Here is a 20,105-nt window from a genome sequence, read left to right on the forward strand (position 1 = left end):
TATAAAATATACAGAAGAGCCAAAAAAATGCAAAGCAGTCAACAATGTTTTAAGGGAAAATGGTGTTCTCTCTCTCAGATCCTGGGAGTATGACTGAATGGGACAAGCAGGTACATTACGGGTGCTCACAATGAGATGAGAACTTGGTGGTATGGTTCCCACGCTCTTGTATGCACAGGAACATCGCTGGGCAGATTGGGGAGAGAATTCTAAAGGAAATGCGAGGTGGGCACTGAAGAAGCCAGGTAGAGATTTGCAAAGGAGCCTGGGTTGATCAGATTCTAATGAATGCCCTCCATACCTGGGCTCAGATGCCATGCCTGGCTCTCTCCTCCGCTTTCCTTCTAAGGCATTCACTGGGGACATGATGGAATCCCAAGTGCAGGAAGGAAGGTCCCTGACCTGCTCCATGTCACCAAATTTAAAGGACAAGGCAAAGGAAAATCCAAAGTAACTGAAATAGGTGATGAGCAGCGGGTGGACTGACACGCTTGCAGGCATCAGTGAGGACATCTCCCCATCCCAGTGTCTCTGCAATCATCACCACACAAACAGGAAGGAGGGAGAGAAAGGAATTCCAGAAAGGAGCCAAACAGCTCAGGCTACCCAGTACTGAAGAGGATCTGGGAATTTTCTTGAGCGACTCCAAGGAGACAGGGTCTTCTGAAGAGCCTGGTGATTCATATTCTGATGGCTATGGCCTGGCCTGCCTGAGCTCCCCCTGACCATCAAACCAGGCTCTTCTGCCCTCTACCCCTGCCACTTCCTAGAGCTAGCCTCCGGTCCAGGCCCAAGACTCCTCCTGATACACTCGTCCCCTTCCCACGGAACTTTCAGAGGCAATTCTGAAAGGCCAGCCCGTACCAAGGGCTCAACATCCTCTCTGAGAAGGGAGTCTTGGGGCATATGTTTATGAGATCGGGGGTAGGGGGTGGGGTGGGAGTGGGGGTGAGAGCACCATAGCAGGAGACATTCTGTCTAGTGTCGGGGGTGGTTTCTACAGCAAGGGTGGGAGCTGGGAGAACTACTCGCTTCCTACTGCAAGGGCACCACCAGATGCACTCTGCCCACTCCCTGTCCCCCAACCCCTGGCCCCCCTCCCCGTTCTGGTGATCTGGGCAAGGTGTCCTCAGGCTATTGATTCCCTACAGGCCCCAAGGCAGGGCTAAGGTGGGGACAGACCTGGGAAGAGAAGGGTGATGTCCACCTGGACAAGGTCTAGAGCATGGTCCACCCAGGGCACTCTGACCCTCTCCCCTGAGAAACTAGATGACATTGTCAAAGAGCTGCATGGACCTCATGATGTTCTCATCCTGTGGCCATGGTGTGAAGGAGGCAGATTGGAGAGAGAGAGAGAGAGAGAGAAAGAGCTTGTCAGAGACAGGGAGACAGGGCACTGAGTCAGACGTGGGGGCATTCAAGGAGAGAGAAGCAGAGGGAAGGGAAAATCCCAGAAAGACCTGAGGTGGGAAGGAGGTAGGCCTCTCCCAGGTGTGAAGCAATCGGATTAGGGATAAGGGTGGGTTGGGGGTATCATACTCTGCCCTAAGGAGCCTTCTTCTACGTCACTGAATGAGGCGGTGAAAGGGTCCTGTACCTTTTGGCAAGACTCAATGAACTCCTCAATGGTCACCACACCATCCTTGTTCCTATCCATCTTCTGCAAGGTGGTGGCCAGGTGGGAGGACAGGAGGACGGGCAGAAGAAAGGCAGGCAAAAAGGCAGAACTCAGGTGAATGACCTGGTTGACCTTCGTCTCCTTCACTCCCAGACCTTCCCACCCCACCTAATCCAAGGCACCTGAAAGAAGCTCTCCACATGTTCCCTGGGGGCCTCTTCCCGTAGTGCCGGATATGTATACTTGCCCATCATGTCATAGATGGACTTCATGATGTCCAGCATTTCCTGTTAGACCAAGAGAGAAAAGGATCTCTTCTTAGAAGCTCCAGCCTCCAAACCAGGAGGGTTAGAGCAGAGGGCAGACCTCACCCTTCCTGGTCGTGATGCCTCTCCATATGTGGGCCATGCTCCATCACCCCCATCCCCACCCCCGAACTTGGCACACACAGCTCCCAGCCCTTCCATTGCCCTGTACCTCCTTGGTGATGCAACCATCTTTGTTGAGGTCATACAAGTTGAAGGCCCAGTTTAGCCTGTCATCTATGGTTCCCCGAAGAATCACCGACAAACCAGCCACGAAGTCCTGGAAAGAGGCAATACAAGCTGTATCCTCTGATACCTTCCGCCCACTCGCTTTCTGTGTTTGGTCCAGAGATCCTGGTCCCGCAGCCCTAGGAAACAGCCTTCCCTAGCCCACCTCTCCCAGCTCACCTCAAAACTGACGGAGCCATCATGATTGGTGTCAAAGGCATTGAAGAGGAAAGTGGCATAGGTACTGGAGTCTGTAGGAGGAGTTTGGAGAAGTAAGCTGTTTCCAAACAGAAGAGAACATCCGGCCTGTGGGGCCCCTCAACCCTCTCCCTCATCACCAAGGCAACCCCAGCCCCTCCCTCAGGAACCCTCTCTCCCACTGAGCTGCCAGACTGCTGCATCCCAATTGGCCTTGACCCCTCACCTCCTTGAGGAAAGAACTGGGAGTAAATCTGCTTGAAGTTCTCCTCGTTGACAATTCCGCTAGGACATTCCTGGAGGGAGGCAGACCAGGCTGAGGGCAGAGAAAAACCTTTTCCTCTCACCCCCCATCTTCCAAGCCCAAGGACTGCCAGAAACAGGGAAAATCTTCATGTCCCCAAGGCACACACAATGCAGGTTTGTGATAGGAGGCTACCCATAAAACCTTTGACTAAACTGCCAATCCACATGCTTTGCCTCTTTCTGGCCCTACCCTTTGGGAACGGTCCAGCTCAGTTCAATCAGGGCTGGAGGGATGGGGCTGCCTCTGCCTACCTTACATCCCCTAAGGTTTCTGGGGAGACCCTCATTAAGGATTCTGAGAACACCTGGCTCTTGTCCCAGCCTCCCCCCAGGTCCTCCTGGCTGGTACTCACGTTCTTGAAGCCCCGGTACAGAACCTGCAGTTCCTTGCGTGTGAACTTGGTTTGCTCCTGCAGCTGCTCCAGACCCTCGGGACGGTGGCACACGGTGGACAGCTCAAACTCATCTTCCACACTGTCTGCGGGGGGGGCGGAGGGGTGGGGGACAGCCGCGCCTCAGGCCGGAGCCCCGACCCCCCTGTTTGAAACACCGACCCATCCCATCCCTCCCCACTCTCCAACCTCGGAGACCAGTTTGCCTGTTTCTGGGACGCTCCAGAAGTCCAGGCAAGAAGTCAAAGCCCTGGTGAGCTTCAAGATCTATCATTGGGTTCAGCCCAAGGCCAGGCCTGGCCCCAGAGCCAGGCATCCGACTTCACGCTTACCCCTGGGCCCTTGGTCCCTGGTTGGAGGGGAAGTGACCTCACTCACACCCCCACCCCCGCCCCATCTTTGTCTCAGAAGGTGAACAGCAAGAATAACAAGGGTCCAGAGATCAGGCATCAGAGAGTGCTCCGGACCTTCCCAGAACACCTCAGCTCCCCACAACTCCAGCCTTATCCCTCCCAGACGTTCCTCCACTCCCAACCCTCCTCAGACCCATTCCCTCCGCCCCGCCCACCAAGCCCCAGCCATGCCCCGCCCATCCCCAGCCGGCGACTCGAGCTCCAGCCAAGCCCCGCCCAATTCCAGCCAAGCCCCGCCCAGAATCCCGCCTCTGCCTCCGGCCCAGCCAAAGCGAGAGCCCCACCCGCGGCCCCATCTCAGCCCCGCCCCAGCCCCCAACATTTAGTCCCCAAGCAAGTGCCCACCCCCCACCCAGCGCTCCCGAAGGCCCCCTCCCCCGCCCCCACCAGGAGAGTAAGTCACCTGGGTCCAGCGGGCGGGGTCTGTAGGGGTGGAGGGAGGCTGGGGCGGCTAATGCTGAAGGGAGCGAACTGTCACCGAGAAAGCGGAAGACCGGGGCAACTGCAGACACACACCTCGCCCCTCACACTCAGCAAATCTCACAAACCTAAGTCTTACAATGCACACACCCAGCGCTGCACGCCAAGGCACAAGTAACGAGCACAGACAAACGTGAAACGGACTCCACGCACACATGCTTGTGGAATTCACCCCCATCCTTATCTACATCTACTTTGGTGTGGGACCCAGCGGCCTCAAACACAAGATAACCACAAACCGGGCTGGCAATATGCAGTAAAGTCCTGTGAGGTGGGCAAGGCCCACCAGCTGAAGACCCTGAAATCTAGGGACAAAGTGAGGTCGCTCAACTGGAAATCACTCAGCTGGGGGCCAGACCAGGACTAGAAAACGCAAATGTTCTGGTGTCTGGACCTGTCTCCAACCTGCTGGCGACACACATTTTGAGGCTCACTGCGGGCAGCCACACGGACACTAGCCCAACTAAGCCACGCCCCGGCCCTTCTAGCCGCCTGGTCCCGCCTCCGCCACACGGACCACACCCACACAGGCTCAGCCCTCAGCCCAGCCACGCCGGCCACGCCCAGTCACATTCTGGCCCCGCCCCTACACTGACCTCCCCCTCACATTCAGTTTTCACAGTCCATGCACTCGCACGTGAGGGCTGAGCCAACGCTTTCCCCACCCACTGCCACACTGGCCACGCCCACACGCATTCGGGTCCCGCCCCCGGAAGCACAGGAGAGCCACTTGCTTTCACTGACTGAGGGCAGAGCTTGGGGCCCGCAGCACGGCAGCAGCTTGAGGAACCGCTGCTTCAGCGCTTTTTTAGTGGGCCCTGGAGGGTGGCCTGGGAAAAGAGAAGACCCCAGGAAGGCACATTAACCCCCACGGTCCCTCTGTCCCTTCCCCCTTCCCCGCCAGTCACAAACAACCCGGGCTGGGCGGAGGGCATTGGGGATGGCGGGTGGAGGTGGGGGTAGGAGTGAAATGGCAGGGTGGCAGGGGGTAAGGTTAGGGCAGCCTAGTGGGTCTCACTGGTGTGGGAAATCCATCAAGGTGGCTCTAGCACTTTGTACCATGGGACACAGCCTGGGGACAGCGAGACAGCAAGGAAGGAAGGAGGCAGTGGCCTCTATCTGCTGACCCAGTGCCCACAGTAAGGTTTAACCCAGGGACTGCCTGGATAGGAACACGCCTCTCTCTCTCACACATATACACACAGTGACAGGCGTATATAGTGATAGGCACATAGAATGATAAATCACAGTGATGAATATCATACAGTAACAGCTTGATACTCAGTAATTCACCCACACTTGATGGCTTAAGCAGGTCCCCAAACACACAGGCACACTTTGATCTAGCACTCCTTAGTACAAACACACACCAATATGACTTAAATAAAACAGGATACCAAACCCAAAACACTCACTGCCATCTTGTCAATGCTGACTCATACTGACCCCTGTGAGTTTCTGAGACTGTTTACCGGAATAGAAAGTCCAATCTTTCTCCCACAGGGATGCTGGGGATTTTGAACTGCCAACCATGTGGATCGCGATCCAACACATAACCACTACACCACATGATACACACATAGGGAAACCCATACAAGTCATCACACAGGGCAAGATCAAACCACATAGGACACACAATGACCCTGGGACATCATGTCACAGTGAGTTAAGGACACTACAACACACACATGCTGTGAACTCATAATATTCTGACACATAAACCAGGGTCACCATGGCAACCACCTATACTATAGTGTGACTCATCTGCAGAGCCCCCCCATTTGTCCTCAGCCACCTTTCCTTTATGTTTCTCCAGCTGGCACTCAGAGGTTTTCGATCAGAGAAACCTAGTTCATTCACCCTGAAAGTGTGGGCCCTCCCAGACTTCCCAGTATGGATCGTCCTTTGAAGGCAAAATTACAGGAAAATTTGAGACAACTACAGACCTATCTCCTAGCTGCCCTCATTCCCAGTCTCAAAGACCAGAACCCAGGATCACACCTGGCCCGCTACCTAAAGTCTCAGTCACTCTAGAAGAGGCCAACTTTGGTTTGGTTTCACACCCATGCATACCCACCCCACCCTACCAAGCCAGAGCCTGCTCCCAGGGAGATGACTTCATGAGGTCACTTGTAGTCTTGCCCACCACTACGTACATCTCAGCCCTGAAAGCTATAAAGAGGTGGGAGGAAGGAGGCAGTGGGCTGTGCTGGGGATCAGGGATGGATCTTGGTGGCCTGGCCCCAGGCCCAGACCTCCATTAGCCCAGACTTTGGTTGCTTGAAGCCAAACTGCACCTGTCTCCTGGGGTGGTGTAGTTGCCAGTGGGGAGTGGGTGGCAGCTTCAGCGCCTCTGTCCCTAAGACCAACGACCTTGGTCTCAGTTATTCAGAAGTTGAATAAAGAGGCTGCCTTTAGCCTGGTGAATGCTTTGGTTTTTCCCGTGGCCCCTTTAACCACCTTACAGTCTAAAGGAAATCACCAGGCAGCAGCAGCTTCTTGGGATTGGATGAGAACAAACCCAGTCCAGCCTCCCAAGTTCAAGGACATCTCACTCTCTGCTCTCCATGCAGCAGAGGGGTGCGGTGGCTAGGAGTTTTCTGTTCTTACTAAACCCTAAAGCAAACAAATTGTAGACCTTCCTGTGCCCCCCAGTTTCTTTTACATTTTTCCAGTTCTCCCAAGTGTCTTGGCACATCTTCCTCTCTCTTGTGGAACCCAGGAATAGCCCTAGCCCTGTGGTGGAGCTGGGGAGAGAGGAGGAGGCCAAACTGAACTCTCTACCTCTCCAGCATCACTCTCCAGAGCTGGTGGGATAGGCTGGGGAATTGACCTCCCATTCCCAACATCAAAGCCCTGGAGATCATCTTGCCCTTGGACCCTGGGAGGGGCAAAAGAAGGTGGGGTGGGGGTGAGGACTTGAGAAGCAGAGGCCCTGATTTGATCCACCTCCAACCACAGCTAAACTAGGATTACCTCAGTGTCCCCACTCCTGTCCTTCCAAACTTCACCCCCATGCCAAATTCTGGGTGTGGAGTTGGTGTATCTTCAGAGAACAGCCACACACTTAACCCAACATCCATCAAGGAGGTTCAGCCACACAGGCCTTCCAGCCTCCCCCGGGGGGCCCCTTCCCCTTGCACCTCCCAGCTTTCATCCACCATCTCAGCCTGTGTCATTACATTACACACACACACACACACACACACACACACACACACACACAGAGGTTCACTCATTTTTCCACTCTAACACACATGAGCACTCAGTCTCACCCCTGAACGGTGGGAGGATGAAGAACCATCTTTAGAGCCAAGACAGACTGGGCCCTGGCTCTCAAAGGAACTCCAGAACAGTATGGTATTATCACACCACCCTAAAGCCTCCTTCCTCCTCTCCAGACGCCCTCCTGCGGGTCCCCAGACTCACTTCATGTCATCTTCACACCCCAGTCCCCTCATTCCTCACCCCTCCAGCTGACCCACCCCTCATGCAGTTCCTCTCCGGAATGGCCCCTCCTCACCTCTAGAAGGTGGCCCATCCCACCACTCTCGGGCTCACTCCTGCCCTAGCCTTGAGGGCGGAGTGACCCGCTTTAACACTGCAGGGCAGACAGACACCTAGGTTACCTTCCAAGGAGACAGGCTCAAAGAGACCAAACTGCTCCAGGACCTTGACAAACAGCCCGAGGACCACGAGCACAGCGACCATCTCCAGCCCTTCCAGGTTCATGGTGGGCCCGGGGCATGGCCCCCACCAGGCTGAGGCTCAGACGCCAGCTTCACACCACCTCCCATCCGGAGTCCTAGTCGGACCCGCAGCCTCCCTCCGCCTCCCCGCCCCGTCTCTCCTCCCTCTCCCCTTCACCCCGCCTCTGGCCCACACGCCTCCCAGTCACAGCCGCAGCCTCTCCCTCTTCCTGGGGCCACCTCAAGGCTAGGACAGGCCCCTCCTCGGACACCTTCGGCATAAAGGAAACTAACCAGGCCAGAGGAGAGACAGGGGCCTGAGTCCAGCTTCCCCAGACACCTTGGAGGCGACTCTGTAACAGGAAGGGCCAGAGAGAAGCGAACCGCGGGCAATAACGACCAGGGCAGTGCGGATGAGTGTGTGACACGCTCGATATGGGGATATAAGGGTCAGAAGACACGGGCGTGCGTGCATCTCCTTCTCCCGTGCCTGTGTGTTCGTGAGTGCCCACACTTGTACTTTAGTGTGTGGTGAGGGAAGCGCGTCCGAGTGTGCATAAGGGGGTGTGGTGTTAGTAACTGAGGATGCCTGCATCTCGGTGGAATTGTCTACGTGTGTGTGACTATCAGGAGGCAGTGGAGGGAGGCAGTGACCTCTTGCATCAAGAGGACACCACCGGCATCGATTGCGGTTGCCGTGGAGACTGTGAGACAGGAACTACTCTCCTCCCACAGGCCACAGACCACAGGCAGGGAAACTGAGGCCCCAGGGAGCTCCAATAGCCTGCACAGGAAGAGGGCTACTTGGGCCCATCACGACCCTGTAGGGCAGGGATTGATGTCAGCTGTCTGGGAAACGCTCCAGGCTCCTTGTGGGAACGTGAACTTGCCAACTGGGCTCCCCAGCCCCACCACCCCACTTGCCTCCAGCCCTGCCTCCGCCCAGGGAAGCCCAGTCCCGGGGTGGGAGGGAAATATGAACCTTCCTCGGCAGCCCAGCAATCCCTCTCCCTCGCCAGGCGCTTCCCTCGTGCGGGGAGGGGAAGACCTGCGGGGACCCCTGCTGAGCGAGTAATCCGTGCATCCCCCCCCACACACACACACACACGTTTGCTGGCTCGGCCCGGCCCGCTGCGGAGGGCTGCTGGGTGCCAGACTCTGCCGCACTGTGCGCTTGCAGACGGCATCCCCCTGCGCGCCATCCGAGGCAAAGGAGGCTGGGCAAGGCCCCAAACTCAGGCAGTACCTGAGCCTCCTTTTTTCTCGGCGCCGGTGCTCTGGACCACCGCGCGCGCAACCGTCTCCGAAATCTGGCCCACCCGGAAGGCCCCGCGGACGGCGTGACTCAAGGCCGCTCGCCCTCCATCCAGCGGGGAGAGGAGTTTCCTCTCGGGCCATCGCCTGGGACAGAGGCTGGTCCCCTGCAGTTCTGCATGGCCACCACTGGGGGTCAGGCACCCACCTGGCGCCGTCGGATCCCCTGCCCGCAAGGCCACCCTCTGCCGGAAGGTGAGGAGGGGAAGCTTGGAAGAAGGGCTGTCTCCAGCAGGCTAGCTCCTCTGCTGGCCAGTCAGGAGCTAGTTTGTCTCTCACGCCTTAGAGCAGTGGTTCTCAACCTTCCTCATGCTGCGACTTTCATACAGTTCCTCATGTGTAGCGACCCCCAACCATAAAATGATTTTGGTTGCTACTTCATAACTGTCATTTTGCTACTGCTATCAATCATCGTGTAAATATCTGATATGTAGGATATATTTTCATTTTAAAAATCATTTTATTGGGGGCTAGGATGTATTTTCATTGTTACAAATTAACACATAGTGATTCATCACAAAACATTATGTAATTATATATTGTGAAATATTTATGTGTTTTCCAATGGTCTTAGGTGACTCCTGTGAAAGGGTCTTTCGACCCCCAAAAGGGTCAAGACCCACAGGTTGAGAACTGCTTCCTTAAAGGTTGCAGATCACAGGTGTTCTAGGCAACCGTCTCCCTGTGACTGTCTACATTCCACCCCTGGGGTTTCAGACTCTCCCCCCATCCTCATCCACAGAATTCTTCATTTCAGTGTCTCTTAAACACTTCAGACTCAGGCCTTACTCTGGGCCTCTCTCTGCTCCTGCTCTCCCTTCTTCCTCACTCCTACAAGTCTGACCTGCGTTCTGAGGCAGCGAGCATCCTCCTCTGTCCCTTTCAGAGCCTTGGTGTTCTCCCAGCCACCAGACTCATTCTTGGGCCCTCAGAATTCAACCCTGGATTCTGCCATGTGGGGACGGTAAAAAGAGGCAGCATAATATGGTAGGTAGGGAGTACAGGGCCAGATTCCGTGGTTTCAAATCCCAGGTTTGGCACTTGAAATTAACTGGGCAAGTTCTTAACTTCTCTGTAACTCATATTTCCTACTTCATATGCATGGTTTAAATTCGGGAAAGGTGTGCATCAGGGTTGTATCCTCTCATCATGCTTGTTCAATCTGTATGCTGAGTAAATCATCAGAGAAGCTGGCTTATATGAAGAAGAATGTGGCATCTGATTGGAGGAAGGCTTATTAACAACCTGCATGCACTATGCAGACGATGCAACCATGCTCGCTGGAAGTGAGGAAGACTTAATGCACTTGCTGGTGAAGATCAAGGATTACAGCCTGCAGTATGAATTACACCTCTATGTAAAGACCAAAATCCTCACAACTGGACCAGTCGGTAACAACATGATAAATGAAGGAAAGATTGAAGTTGTCAAGGATTTTGGCTCTACAGTCAATATTTATGGAAGCAGAAGGCAAGAAACCAAAAGACACACTGCATTGGGTGAATCTGTTACACAAGGACTTCTTTAGGATATTGGAAGGCAAGGATGTTGACTATGGTGCGCCCGACTTCACGTGGATGTGTGAGTTGTACAATGAATAAGGAAGATGGAGGGAGAGTTGATGCCTTTGAATTATGGTGCTGGCCAAGAATATTGAAAGCATGATGGAATGCTAAATGGACAAACCAATCTGTCTCGGGAGAAGTAGAGGCAAGGATGTCAAGACTTTATCTCCCATACTTTGGACATGCTGTCAGAGGAGAACAGTTCCTGGAGAAGGGGATCGTGCTTCGTGAAACAGAGGGGCAGTGAAAGAGAGGAAGGCGAGATAGATGGACAGAGTGGTGCAACAATGGGCTCAGGCACGGGGCAATTGTGCGGAGGTCGCAGGATTGACCAGGCAGTGTTTTGTCCGTTGTGTATAGGGTCTCTATGGGTTGGAACCAACTCGATGGCACCAAACAACCACAAAACATGGTTCTTGGGAGGAGTGAATGAACGAATACATGGAAAACTCTTCGAGTAGGGCAGCTGTTCAATCCCACCAGCCATTCTGCAAATGAAAACTGAGTCTGTCTGCTCCTGTAAAGATTCACAGTCTTAGAAACCCACAGGAACAATTCTACTCTGACCGATAGGGTGGCTAGGTGTCAGAAGCTTTGGGGTTTACCATTATTTCTGGAGGGACAATTGGAGGTTCCGTGTAGAATTCTTGCCTTTCATGTGGGAGTCTGGGGTTTGATTCCTGGCCCATGCACTTCTTACGCAGCCCCCACCCTTCTCTTGGTGTGTTACGTTATGAACAGGTTTCAGTGGAGTTTCTAGACTAAGACAGAATGGGAATAAAGGCCTGGCAATCTACTTCCAAAAATTAGCCCATGGGAAAAGCCCTGTGGAACCCAACAATCCAATCAGGGGGATGGCACAGGACTAGGCAGAGTTTTGTTCTGTTGTACATGGGGGTCACCATGAGGTGGGAGCTATCTTAAAAGCAGCAAATAACCAAACCATTATTACTAATGTAGCAACCCTACCCCCGCCCCTTAGATTGCCATAGCTCTTACTGATTCACAAAGCACTTCTACAAATAAGGCACAGAGAGGTAAAGGGACTTACTCAAGGCCAACCAGCTTAAGAGAGGATGAGGGAGAAATCTGAACCTAGATCTTCTGTCTGAGCCAACCCTGTCTCTTCAACTACATTGGGCAAAGATGTTAAACAATTGTGCGTATATAAATTCAACACCAGGTTCTGGGCTGGTGCCTGTGGCCCAAAGCAAATCAAACATGGTTCTGGTTTCCAATAGTGGGCAGGGAGACATGTCACCACTACGTTATAAGGCTATAGTCATTCAACAAAGAGTGCCTAATATTTGCTGGCAACTTTTTGAGGAGCCCGGTGCTGTAGTGGTTACGTGTTGGGCTGTGATCCACATGGTCAGCAGTTCAAAATCACTGGAGAGCTCCTCTGGAGAAAGACTGGGCTCATTTCTATGTCTTGTAGGGTCGCTGAGAGTCAGAAGGGGGTCGATGGCAGTGAGTTTGATTTCGTTTGGTTTAGATGAGTCAGGAAATGAACTTTAGTAAAAGCCAGACTTGTATTTCTTTCTAACTGGGCAGCAGTCTACGGTCATTACAAACACCCTGAACGTGGCCGATCTCATCCAACTGGGAAGCTGGGAGAAAACTGGTGGCGAGCATACCTTTTCCGCTGGACTTGCAAGGATGGCTATTGGTAGTTTTACATTTATAGAGTCGAGATGGTAACAATGCTTCTACTCACATTTTGTGTTTATTCAAAAATTAGATGAATCAATGAGTTCTAACACTTTAGAATCGTAAAATGTACACACAAGTTATTTTATCCTGATTATCATTGTCCTTCCCCCAAACCCTCACTGCCATGGAGTCCTTCTCCTTCTCAAGTGACACCAAAGGCCAGAGTAACACTGCCCTATTAGGGTTCTAACCCTGTAAATATGAATGGGAGTTGAAAGGCTCATCTTTTTCCCAGGGAACGAAGGGTAGTTTCAAACTGCTGACTTTGTGATCAGCAGGTCAACTCGTGTGAACAGCATGAGTCCCCAGGGTACCTAGAACATTCTTATCTGCTCCCGTGATGTCCCTCTCAGAAGTCATGCACCTTCCCTTCCTGCTCTATAGGAAGAGGGCGTGTCACCACCTGCCTTAAAAAAGGGATCAACATTTATCAAGCACATTTTGTGTTCTGTCCACTTTACATATATTATCTCATTTACATACAGTATCTCACTCAAACTCCAGAGGGTTGGTTCCGACTCCCAGCAGAGTAGAAATAGTAGGCATAAGAAGCCTGATGGAGTGAGCTATCCTTTCTAACGGCTGCTGTGAGCACAGGGAGTCTTAAACTTCTCTGCAGATGAGGAATGGAGGCTCAGGAACATGACTTGCCCAAAATAAAATAGCTGAGGAAAAGGTGGGTTAAGACTTGAACCAGAGCCCCGGCTCTGCCCCCTCTCTGGCTCTCTCTCCATAGAGAGGAATGCACATGGCGTGTCACAGAGACCTGGAAGGTGATAGCTAGTTCAGGTGGGAGTAGTGATGGGTAGGGAGAGCAAGAAGGGTCAGGCTCAATGGAGCCTTGAATGGCAGATTAGGTTGTTTGGATTGAATGAGGCACCTGGGGTGCAGCTTCCTGCCCGTCCCCTAGTTGATTCACAGACCCCAGAACAACTCAGTTCCCTCCTCTCCCCCCTCACTCCCACCCTCAATTCCTCAGATCCCTGACCCAACCTCACAGGAACCCAAGGTCTTGCCTGTATCCCTCAGGCCCCTGGTGAGAGAGTCTGTCCGAAATGAAGGAGTTGTTTTTCAGGCGTTGGACTGCTCACCCCAACGTGAGCAGTTCGAAACCACTAGCCCACTCACAGCTACTGCTGTAAAGATTTAAAGTCTTCTAAACCGTAGAGGGACAGTTCTACTCTGTCCTAATGGGTCACTATGAGCAAGAATCGATCTGATGGCGGTGAATCAGGGTCTGTGGGAAACTTGCTCAGATCTGTCCTCTCCAAGAGCCCTGTACTTAACTCTTTACCCAGTGAGTGAAGCCTTAATGGAAGTTCTTCAGGACCAAGAAAGGCCCAAGGGAAGGCTATTTGGGGATACTAGGTGCCCCACCTAGGGTCTTTAAATCTCACCACAGAGATCCCATCGTTCACACCCAGGATTAATGTTGCCTTGTGTCTGGGGCCTGACCCCGTGCAGCTGCCCTCCTTCCCCAGCCAGTGAAAGCCCTGCTCTCAGACCGGAGTCCCACTCCAGCCACAGCCAGGCTAGAAGCTACTGCAGCCCCTAGCGGTACCAGGTGATTAATGGCATCCTAGATGTTGGGGCTATTTTAGGGCCTGGAAGTCATGCCTGCAATGATTGAGAGCTGGCCCTGCCTGGCTCCAGCCATCTGTCACCAGAGACAGGTCCAGGCAGGGGGTTCCGGAGTGTATGCTCCCGAGAGAGAGAGTTTAAACATGGCTCTGGCTCAGCCATCTCTTCTGGGCAAGGAGAGGTGAAAGGCCCAGGAAGCCAAGTAGCTATCCACAGAGAGAGACAAAAAACTTCAGGTTCTTCCAGAAGCAACCACAGGGCCAGGTTGCTTTGAGGCCAGGTTGCAAGGGAAGGCTGAGTTCTGCGGGCGCCATTTCCATAACCCTGAGGGAAACCGGGTGTACCCGAATCCCACAATCCACATGTCACAAATGTCCTAAATACAATACCACGTTATAACCCCACTACACTCAGACTACACTTACTTAATGTGACTCAGAAAGCCCAACCTACCCCACAGCAAAGAATGCCAGTACATGCCCCTTAGAATGCCCCATGCGGCTCCCAGAAACATGCACCCCCCCAGGGGTGCAAAGCCCCAGCGCTCGCCTCACCTGCCCCCCTGCCCTGTTCAGCCCCAGGAAAGGAAAGTGATAAGCCCTTTGCCAGGCCATATCCACCACTCAGCCATGAACTCACTAGCTGAGTTTATGTTGGTCCAGCCTTGTCTCTGGACCCGCCCCAGCCATCGACAGCCCCCTTAGTCTTGACAAGCTGCTTTCTGCCTACTCTGCTCCCAGCTTCCTCCTCTCACCCCGAGAGGGCCCAGCCTCCTCCTCGGTGGGGCTCAGTGACAAGACCTGCCCTCCTCCAAGTATCAGCAACCCCACCCATCCTTCTCTTGCTTTCTTTGAAGTCTAGCTCCTCACCCCCCACTGTTAGTGGATCCACCTCCGTGAGGGTCTGGTGCCTTAAAAGCTTTTCTTTGAAGAGACCCGGTTACCCCCACTCCCCACCCCGTGAGGTGCCCCCTCACCCCACCTCTGGAAGGCTTTCATCCCACTGCCCCTATAGGCCAGGGATCCTGCCCCTCCCTTCCTCATACCTGGCGACAGTGACCCAGTCACCAGCTGGTAGAGGGATCGCGCTGCCTGCCCCAACGGGCTCCGGCACCTGCGGGGGCATCGGTTCATGGTGTGGCCGCGAGTCCTGCGGCCATGCTCCGCCCCCAGGCCGCCTGGCGGGGGCGGTCCCTGCCCCAGGGAGCAGCCCAGCCGGGGACTCGCCCTGGTGGAGCCTCTGCTGGCCGAGCTGGGGCACGCACCCTGACCACGTGGTTGGATGTACCTGCCCCCAAAGTTCCCGGACTCAGGGAATGTGTGTGTGTGTGTGTTGGGTAGGGGGGGCACACACCTCACAAGTTTCTTCTGCAACGTTTTCTGGCAGGAAAGGGGAGCCCACAGGGGACCTGAAAAAGGAGCGGGAGGCATCGACGCTGTCATTGCTTGCCACTCCCCTGCCCCCCTACCCTCTGCCTGTCCCCACACCACCCACCCCTATTTTGGCATGGATACGGAGGGGTAAAAGGATAGCGTTGTCATGGCAACCCCTCTACACAGCCACCCGTCTGGGAGCAGTGGGAGAGGAAGCTGGAGGGAAGAAGAGGAAGCGACCTGACCTGTGTATTGGGGTGGCAACGACGAGCCCCCAGCTGAGTGTCTTCTAGCTCCAGGTCTCTCTCTCTCTCCCTCTCTCGCACGCCTACGCCTATCTGTGCCCGCCATCCCTCTGCGTCCTGGCCCCAGGGGCTCACGGGTGAGCACCGGGCGCTGACCACCAGCCCGCACTCCCGCGCTCGCACCCACTCAGAGCCCTTTCCCGGGCTCCTTGCTGTCTGGTTAGACCTGAAATAAACCCCTTCAGGACCCTCTTGCTTCTTCACATGCCTGAGACCCTGCAGGAGAGAGGACACAGCCCACTCCCCGGCTGGGATCCGCTGTGCATTTTTTGATGGAAAATTTCATTCACCTTGGGGAGGGCACCTTTTAAGCCCATGCAAATGTTGCCCGCGGGGCTCGGCCACTGGCCTTTCCGGACTCGGCTGCCCGCGCATGGCTCATCTGACCGCACGAGGGCGCCCAAGCCCGGGGAAACGATGCGCACGGCCACAGCCGGGCTCTGCAGGTGCCGCGCTGCACCTGGGACCGCGACCCAGGTCTGGCCAACCGGATCTTTTCGGGGCTGGGGCTGGGACAGGGCTGTCGCCGGTCGCTGCCTTTCCCCCCAACCATTGGGTGGTCAGCAGGCTGCTCCCGCCGGGCTAAGCAAACTAGTTGGAGGAGCTGGATGGGGGACTCTGATGGGTTCCCCCCTGACAAAGTCTCCCCAACTTTGATGACAGCTCCGGGGTGGAGTGGCGGACAGAGGGAAGCGGACTCGGAATCCTCTTCCCTTCTGCCCGGTGAAGGAGGGTGACGCCAGCTGGAGACCTCTCCAACTCCAGCCCAGACTGGGCATCCCTCTTGCTTCCGGCGAGTGGCAAGACTTTGGGACTTCGGGAACTCGGAGATCCTGAGCCGGCAGCCTCCGCGCGCGCGAGCTTCCGCATCTCAGACGACTCCGCCGCCGGGTCCGGGTCCGCGCCGTCCTTCACCTTGCAAAGTTCGAGCCCATCGTTACAGCCACTGTCAGTCCAACGCGCTGAAGGTCTTCTTTTTCATCGACCGTCTACCAATCAGCACGTCCTTCTCCAGGGTCGGGTCCCTCCCACCTGATAACGTGGTCGAAGTACTCAAGACGTCTCGCCATCCCCACCTCTAAGGAGCATTTTGGCAGGACTGTGTTCAAGATCTGTTCGTTCTTCGGGCAGCCAGGGGCACCTTCACTATTCTTCACCGACCCCATGGTTCAAAGGCATCGATTTCTTTTTGATCTTATTGTCTAGCTTTTACAGGCAAATGAGATGATAGGAAATACCTGGGTCAGGTGTGACTTAGTTCGCCAGGTGTCATCTTCGCTTTTTAATACCTGAAATAAGTCTTGTGCAGTTGATTTGTCCAAGGCAACACGTCACTTGATTTCTTGACTGCTGCGTCGGACTGTAATTGATCCTCAAGGTCTGAAGTTCGAAACTACCAGTCGCTCCACGGGAGAAAGACGGGGCTTTTTACTGTCATAGAGAGTTACGGCCTCAGATACTCTCAGGGGGAAATTCTACTCCTTCCTATAGAGTCGCTGTGACTCTCCATCGACTCGATGGCAGTGAGTTTGGCTTTTTGGTAAGTTCTCTGTGGGAGCTCACAAGGCCTGGCCGCGCCTCCACCGGAGCTCACTTCAGCACCGTGGACAACGACTCAGACAGCGGTTAAGCTTTCAGCACAGGAGCTTGGCATCCACAGCCAGTCCTCTCCTTTTACTTTGGCATCTCAACCACATGTATCTCTGGCTATCAGATAAGCACCCTTTCTAGAGGGGAGCCCCTGGGAGCCCTCTTTCTGTCTTTCCTAGTCGTGTGTGGAGCTTGGCTGCTGAGGCTTGAACCACGCTTGATGATGCTTGCTGAGACTCGACCTTTCTACTTTCTCTCGGGAGCAGCCAGGCACAAAATAGCATGGTCCCTTTGACACGCGACAAAGTGAGGCCCAGAGAGGAAAAAGTGACCCGGAGCCAGCACTTACACTCTCATTCTCGCACCCTCTAGTAGGGGTGCTGACCACCCCCACCCGATCACAGCTCCAAATGGCCAAGTAGGCAGGGGACCATTGCCACTAAACTGAAAGAATTAACTGGAGCAGGAAGCAGAAACTGCCAAGAGGGCTTCGGTTGGAGGGGCAGGATACTCTCAAGGCTCCTGAGCTGGTGGTCAGAAGGGAGTTCGTGGTAGAACGGGACAGTTGCACCTGAGTCCCATCTAAGCCGAGGCACTGAGATCTGGTCTCTCTCAGACCTGGGGCCTTGGCACAGCGATGGGGAGACGCTTAGGTCTCCAGACACATTCTATTCTCTCCATCTCTAAAGTCTTCATAAGCCTCACTCCCCTCAGGAAAGACAAGGGTCACAGCCTCCCCTTAGCTTTGTTCCAGCCACAGGGGAGACAGCCTCCCTCCTCTCACACTGTTGGAGCTCTTGAGCAGGCTGCACAATGAAAGACATATAAACACACACGAACATGGAAATATACACAAGGTGACATAGTCACCTACACAAACACATGGAGCCACCTACCAAACCCAGGCATCTGCACACACACACACAATGTATGGATTTAACACACACACACACACACACACACACACACCATATACACATAAGGGGAAGCAACAGGGCACTCACTAGGCCTGGACCTGGAATGGGAGGCAAGAAGATGTTTTCTTCAGGGTTGGAAGGGCTGTTATGGGTTGAAAGAGCATTCATTGGAGGAATGGTCATAATACTTGTTTGGAGGGCTGACCCATCACTAACCACAGCCTCTCCACAGGGTATGGGTGCTGGGACTATATAGTGCTACTGGGAGTCAGGCTGGGCAGCTGGACACTAGAGTCTCCTTCAGCACATCTGGGCTGTTTGTGGAAAACTTGGGTAATCAGTGAGGTTCACTAAAGACTCCCCTGCCTCCATTTGCACCCGGCAACCAAAGAGGCAGCAAGGGTAAGGCACGTCACAGACACTCACAGAACCTTACTGCAGACACCACCACACAGAAGTACACAGCATGCAGTGCCAACTTCACTCCCCGGTCTCATCATCACACAACACAACACACCATCACAGAGGCCGACCCCACAAGGTTTACAACCAGAAAGTCTTTCCGAGAGAGACACATCACTGAGCTCTGACACACTCTGGTAGTCAGATGCCACTTCATACGGAATTACACACTCAAAGCACATAGTTGCACATACAACAAAGACACATGATCAGGTAAGATCCTACCCAACACCAACATCTCACAAGATCACACAATTGCATGGCCACACACAACCACATTCACCCTGGCTGTCACCAAGGCTGGGGCGCATGGCAACCAGATGCGAAGCGCACACACAAACACATACACAGACATACAAAGAATGACAGGCACTCACACACGTAACACCTCCCACTCCAGACACCCTGCCAATCCTGTGTCACACATGCCCACACCTGCTGCCTCTCCCTACTGCCCCCGCCCCCCGCTGAGCCTTGAACCCGGGTCCTGCTGCCCAGACCAGCTTGGAGGGGCCTTGGGGAGGGGGCAGAGGATGGGAGGGAGGGGGAACAGGGACCAGGTTGGAGGCAGAAGGGTCTGGGGGAGATGGACTCCACCCCTCTCCCCAATATCCCCGCGCCACCCACTTACCTGTGAGCTGGTCGTAGGAGCCGTCCAGGTCTCGGGAATCGGACAAACTCTCCTTGCGGCCCTGGCCCCGCATGGCCTCCCCCCGGCGCCCCCCTCCCGTCCCACCTGGGTCGGGGGAGGGGGTGCCGGGCGGGCGCTCACACGGCGCCCCCTGGCGGCGTAGCGCGCGGCCGGGGGTGGAGCGGGAGGAGGGGCTGGGGGCTGGGTCAGGGCCTGGGCCGGGGTCTAGGGCCCACCCGGGGGTCCCGGGCAGGAGCGGGCGGCTTGGTGGCAGGTGAGCGCAGACTCGGAGCCCGAGTGGAGCTGAGCGAGGAGCGAGCCGCGAGGAGCCGCCTCTCCTCCGCCCCCTCCCCGCGACTGTCAGCGCTGCCTCCCCCTCCGGCACAGCCGGGATTGGCTCCCCTACATCCATCCGCCCCCCCACCCCTGCAGCTCGGGGGAGGCTCAGGGGAAGGAGTGAGTGAGCTGGGAAGTGCGGGGAGCGGGGCTGCTGCTCTGGCAACCCTCCCCCTTAAACCTGAAGCCCTGGGGTTTCCCACGAGGGGGGGTGGGGGGGAGAGGAGCGTGGCCAGAAAGCGCCCCACCAGAAGACCCTGGCCCCAATTCTCAGCTCGTTGTCCTCAGAGCCTAGAGTACGTTTCGAAGTCTCCTGTGCCTGTCTACGTGCCAACTCCGTTTCCCTGTTTCTCCTTCCATGTACTCCATGACCTCTGCTTGACAAGGCCTGGGGGGTGGGGTCGCTGGGAGGGGGGAGGAGAAATCGCCCCAGCCTCCACTGCAGGCTCTTCTCATCCAGCGGGTAAAAGTTGTCCTAAGTTCCAGAAGGAACCAACCCTGATGCACCCCAGGCCCTGGGCCCTATTCACTCTTGGTGCCTTCTACCCAGAGGACCCAGCCAACCAAGGGGGGGGGGGAGAGGGGGGCGGGTAGGGGTAGTGGGGTGGGAGTCAACCAGGTCAGTTCCAGACTCTGCTCCAGCCCTCCCCCTTTCCGTCTTTCAACTTTCCTGCCTTTCTCTTCTGTCA

The 20,105-nt window shown here is 54.9% G+C and overlaps 1 protein-coding gene across 2 annotated transcripts; it reads right to left on the reverse strand.

Annotated features, from left to right (window-relative positions):
* KCNIP2 (potassium voltage-gated channel interacting protein 2) lies at window positions 1-19,153 on the reverse strand. Of its 2 annotated transcripts, none has more exons than XM_075533668.1 (10): window positions 19,081-19,153; window positions 4,675-4,770; window positions 3,864-3,917; window positions 3,009-3,133; window positions 2,576-2,645; window positions 2,332-2,402; window positions 2,096-2,203; window positions 1,801-1,905; window positions 1,598-1,660; window positions 1-1,313 (listed from the first exon to the last, which is right to left on the reverse strand). In XM_075533668.1, the coding sequence occupies exons 1-10, from the start codon at window positions 19,151-19,153 to the stop codon at window positions 1,266-1,268; spliced, it is 813 nt and encodes a 270-aa protein (XP_075389783.1). In that variant the 3' UTR covers window positions 1-1,265. The 2 variants fall into 2 exon arrangements, with proteins under 2 accessions (XP_075389783.1, XP_075389782.1); XM_075533667.1 differs by having other exon boundaries at window positions 3,864-3,962.
* Window positions 19,154-20,105: the final 952 nt, after the last annotated feature.

This window comes from Tenrec ecaudatus, chromosome 16, assembly GCF_050624435.1.
Source record: "Tenrec ecaudatus isolate mTenEca1 chromosome 16, mTenEca1.hap1, whole genome shotgun sequence".
Lineage (NCBI taxonomy): Eukaryota > Metazoa > Chordata > Mammalia > Afrosoricida > Tenrecidae > Tenrec > Tenrec ecaudatus.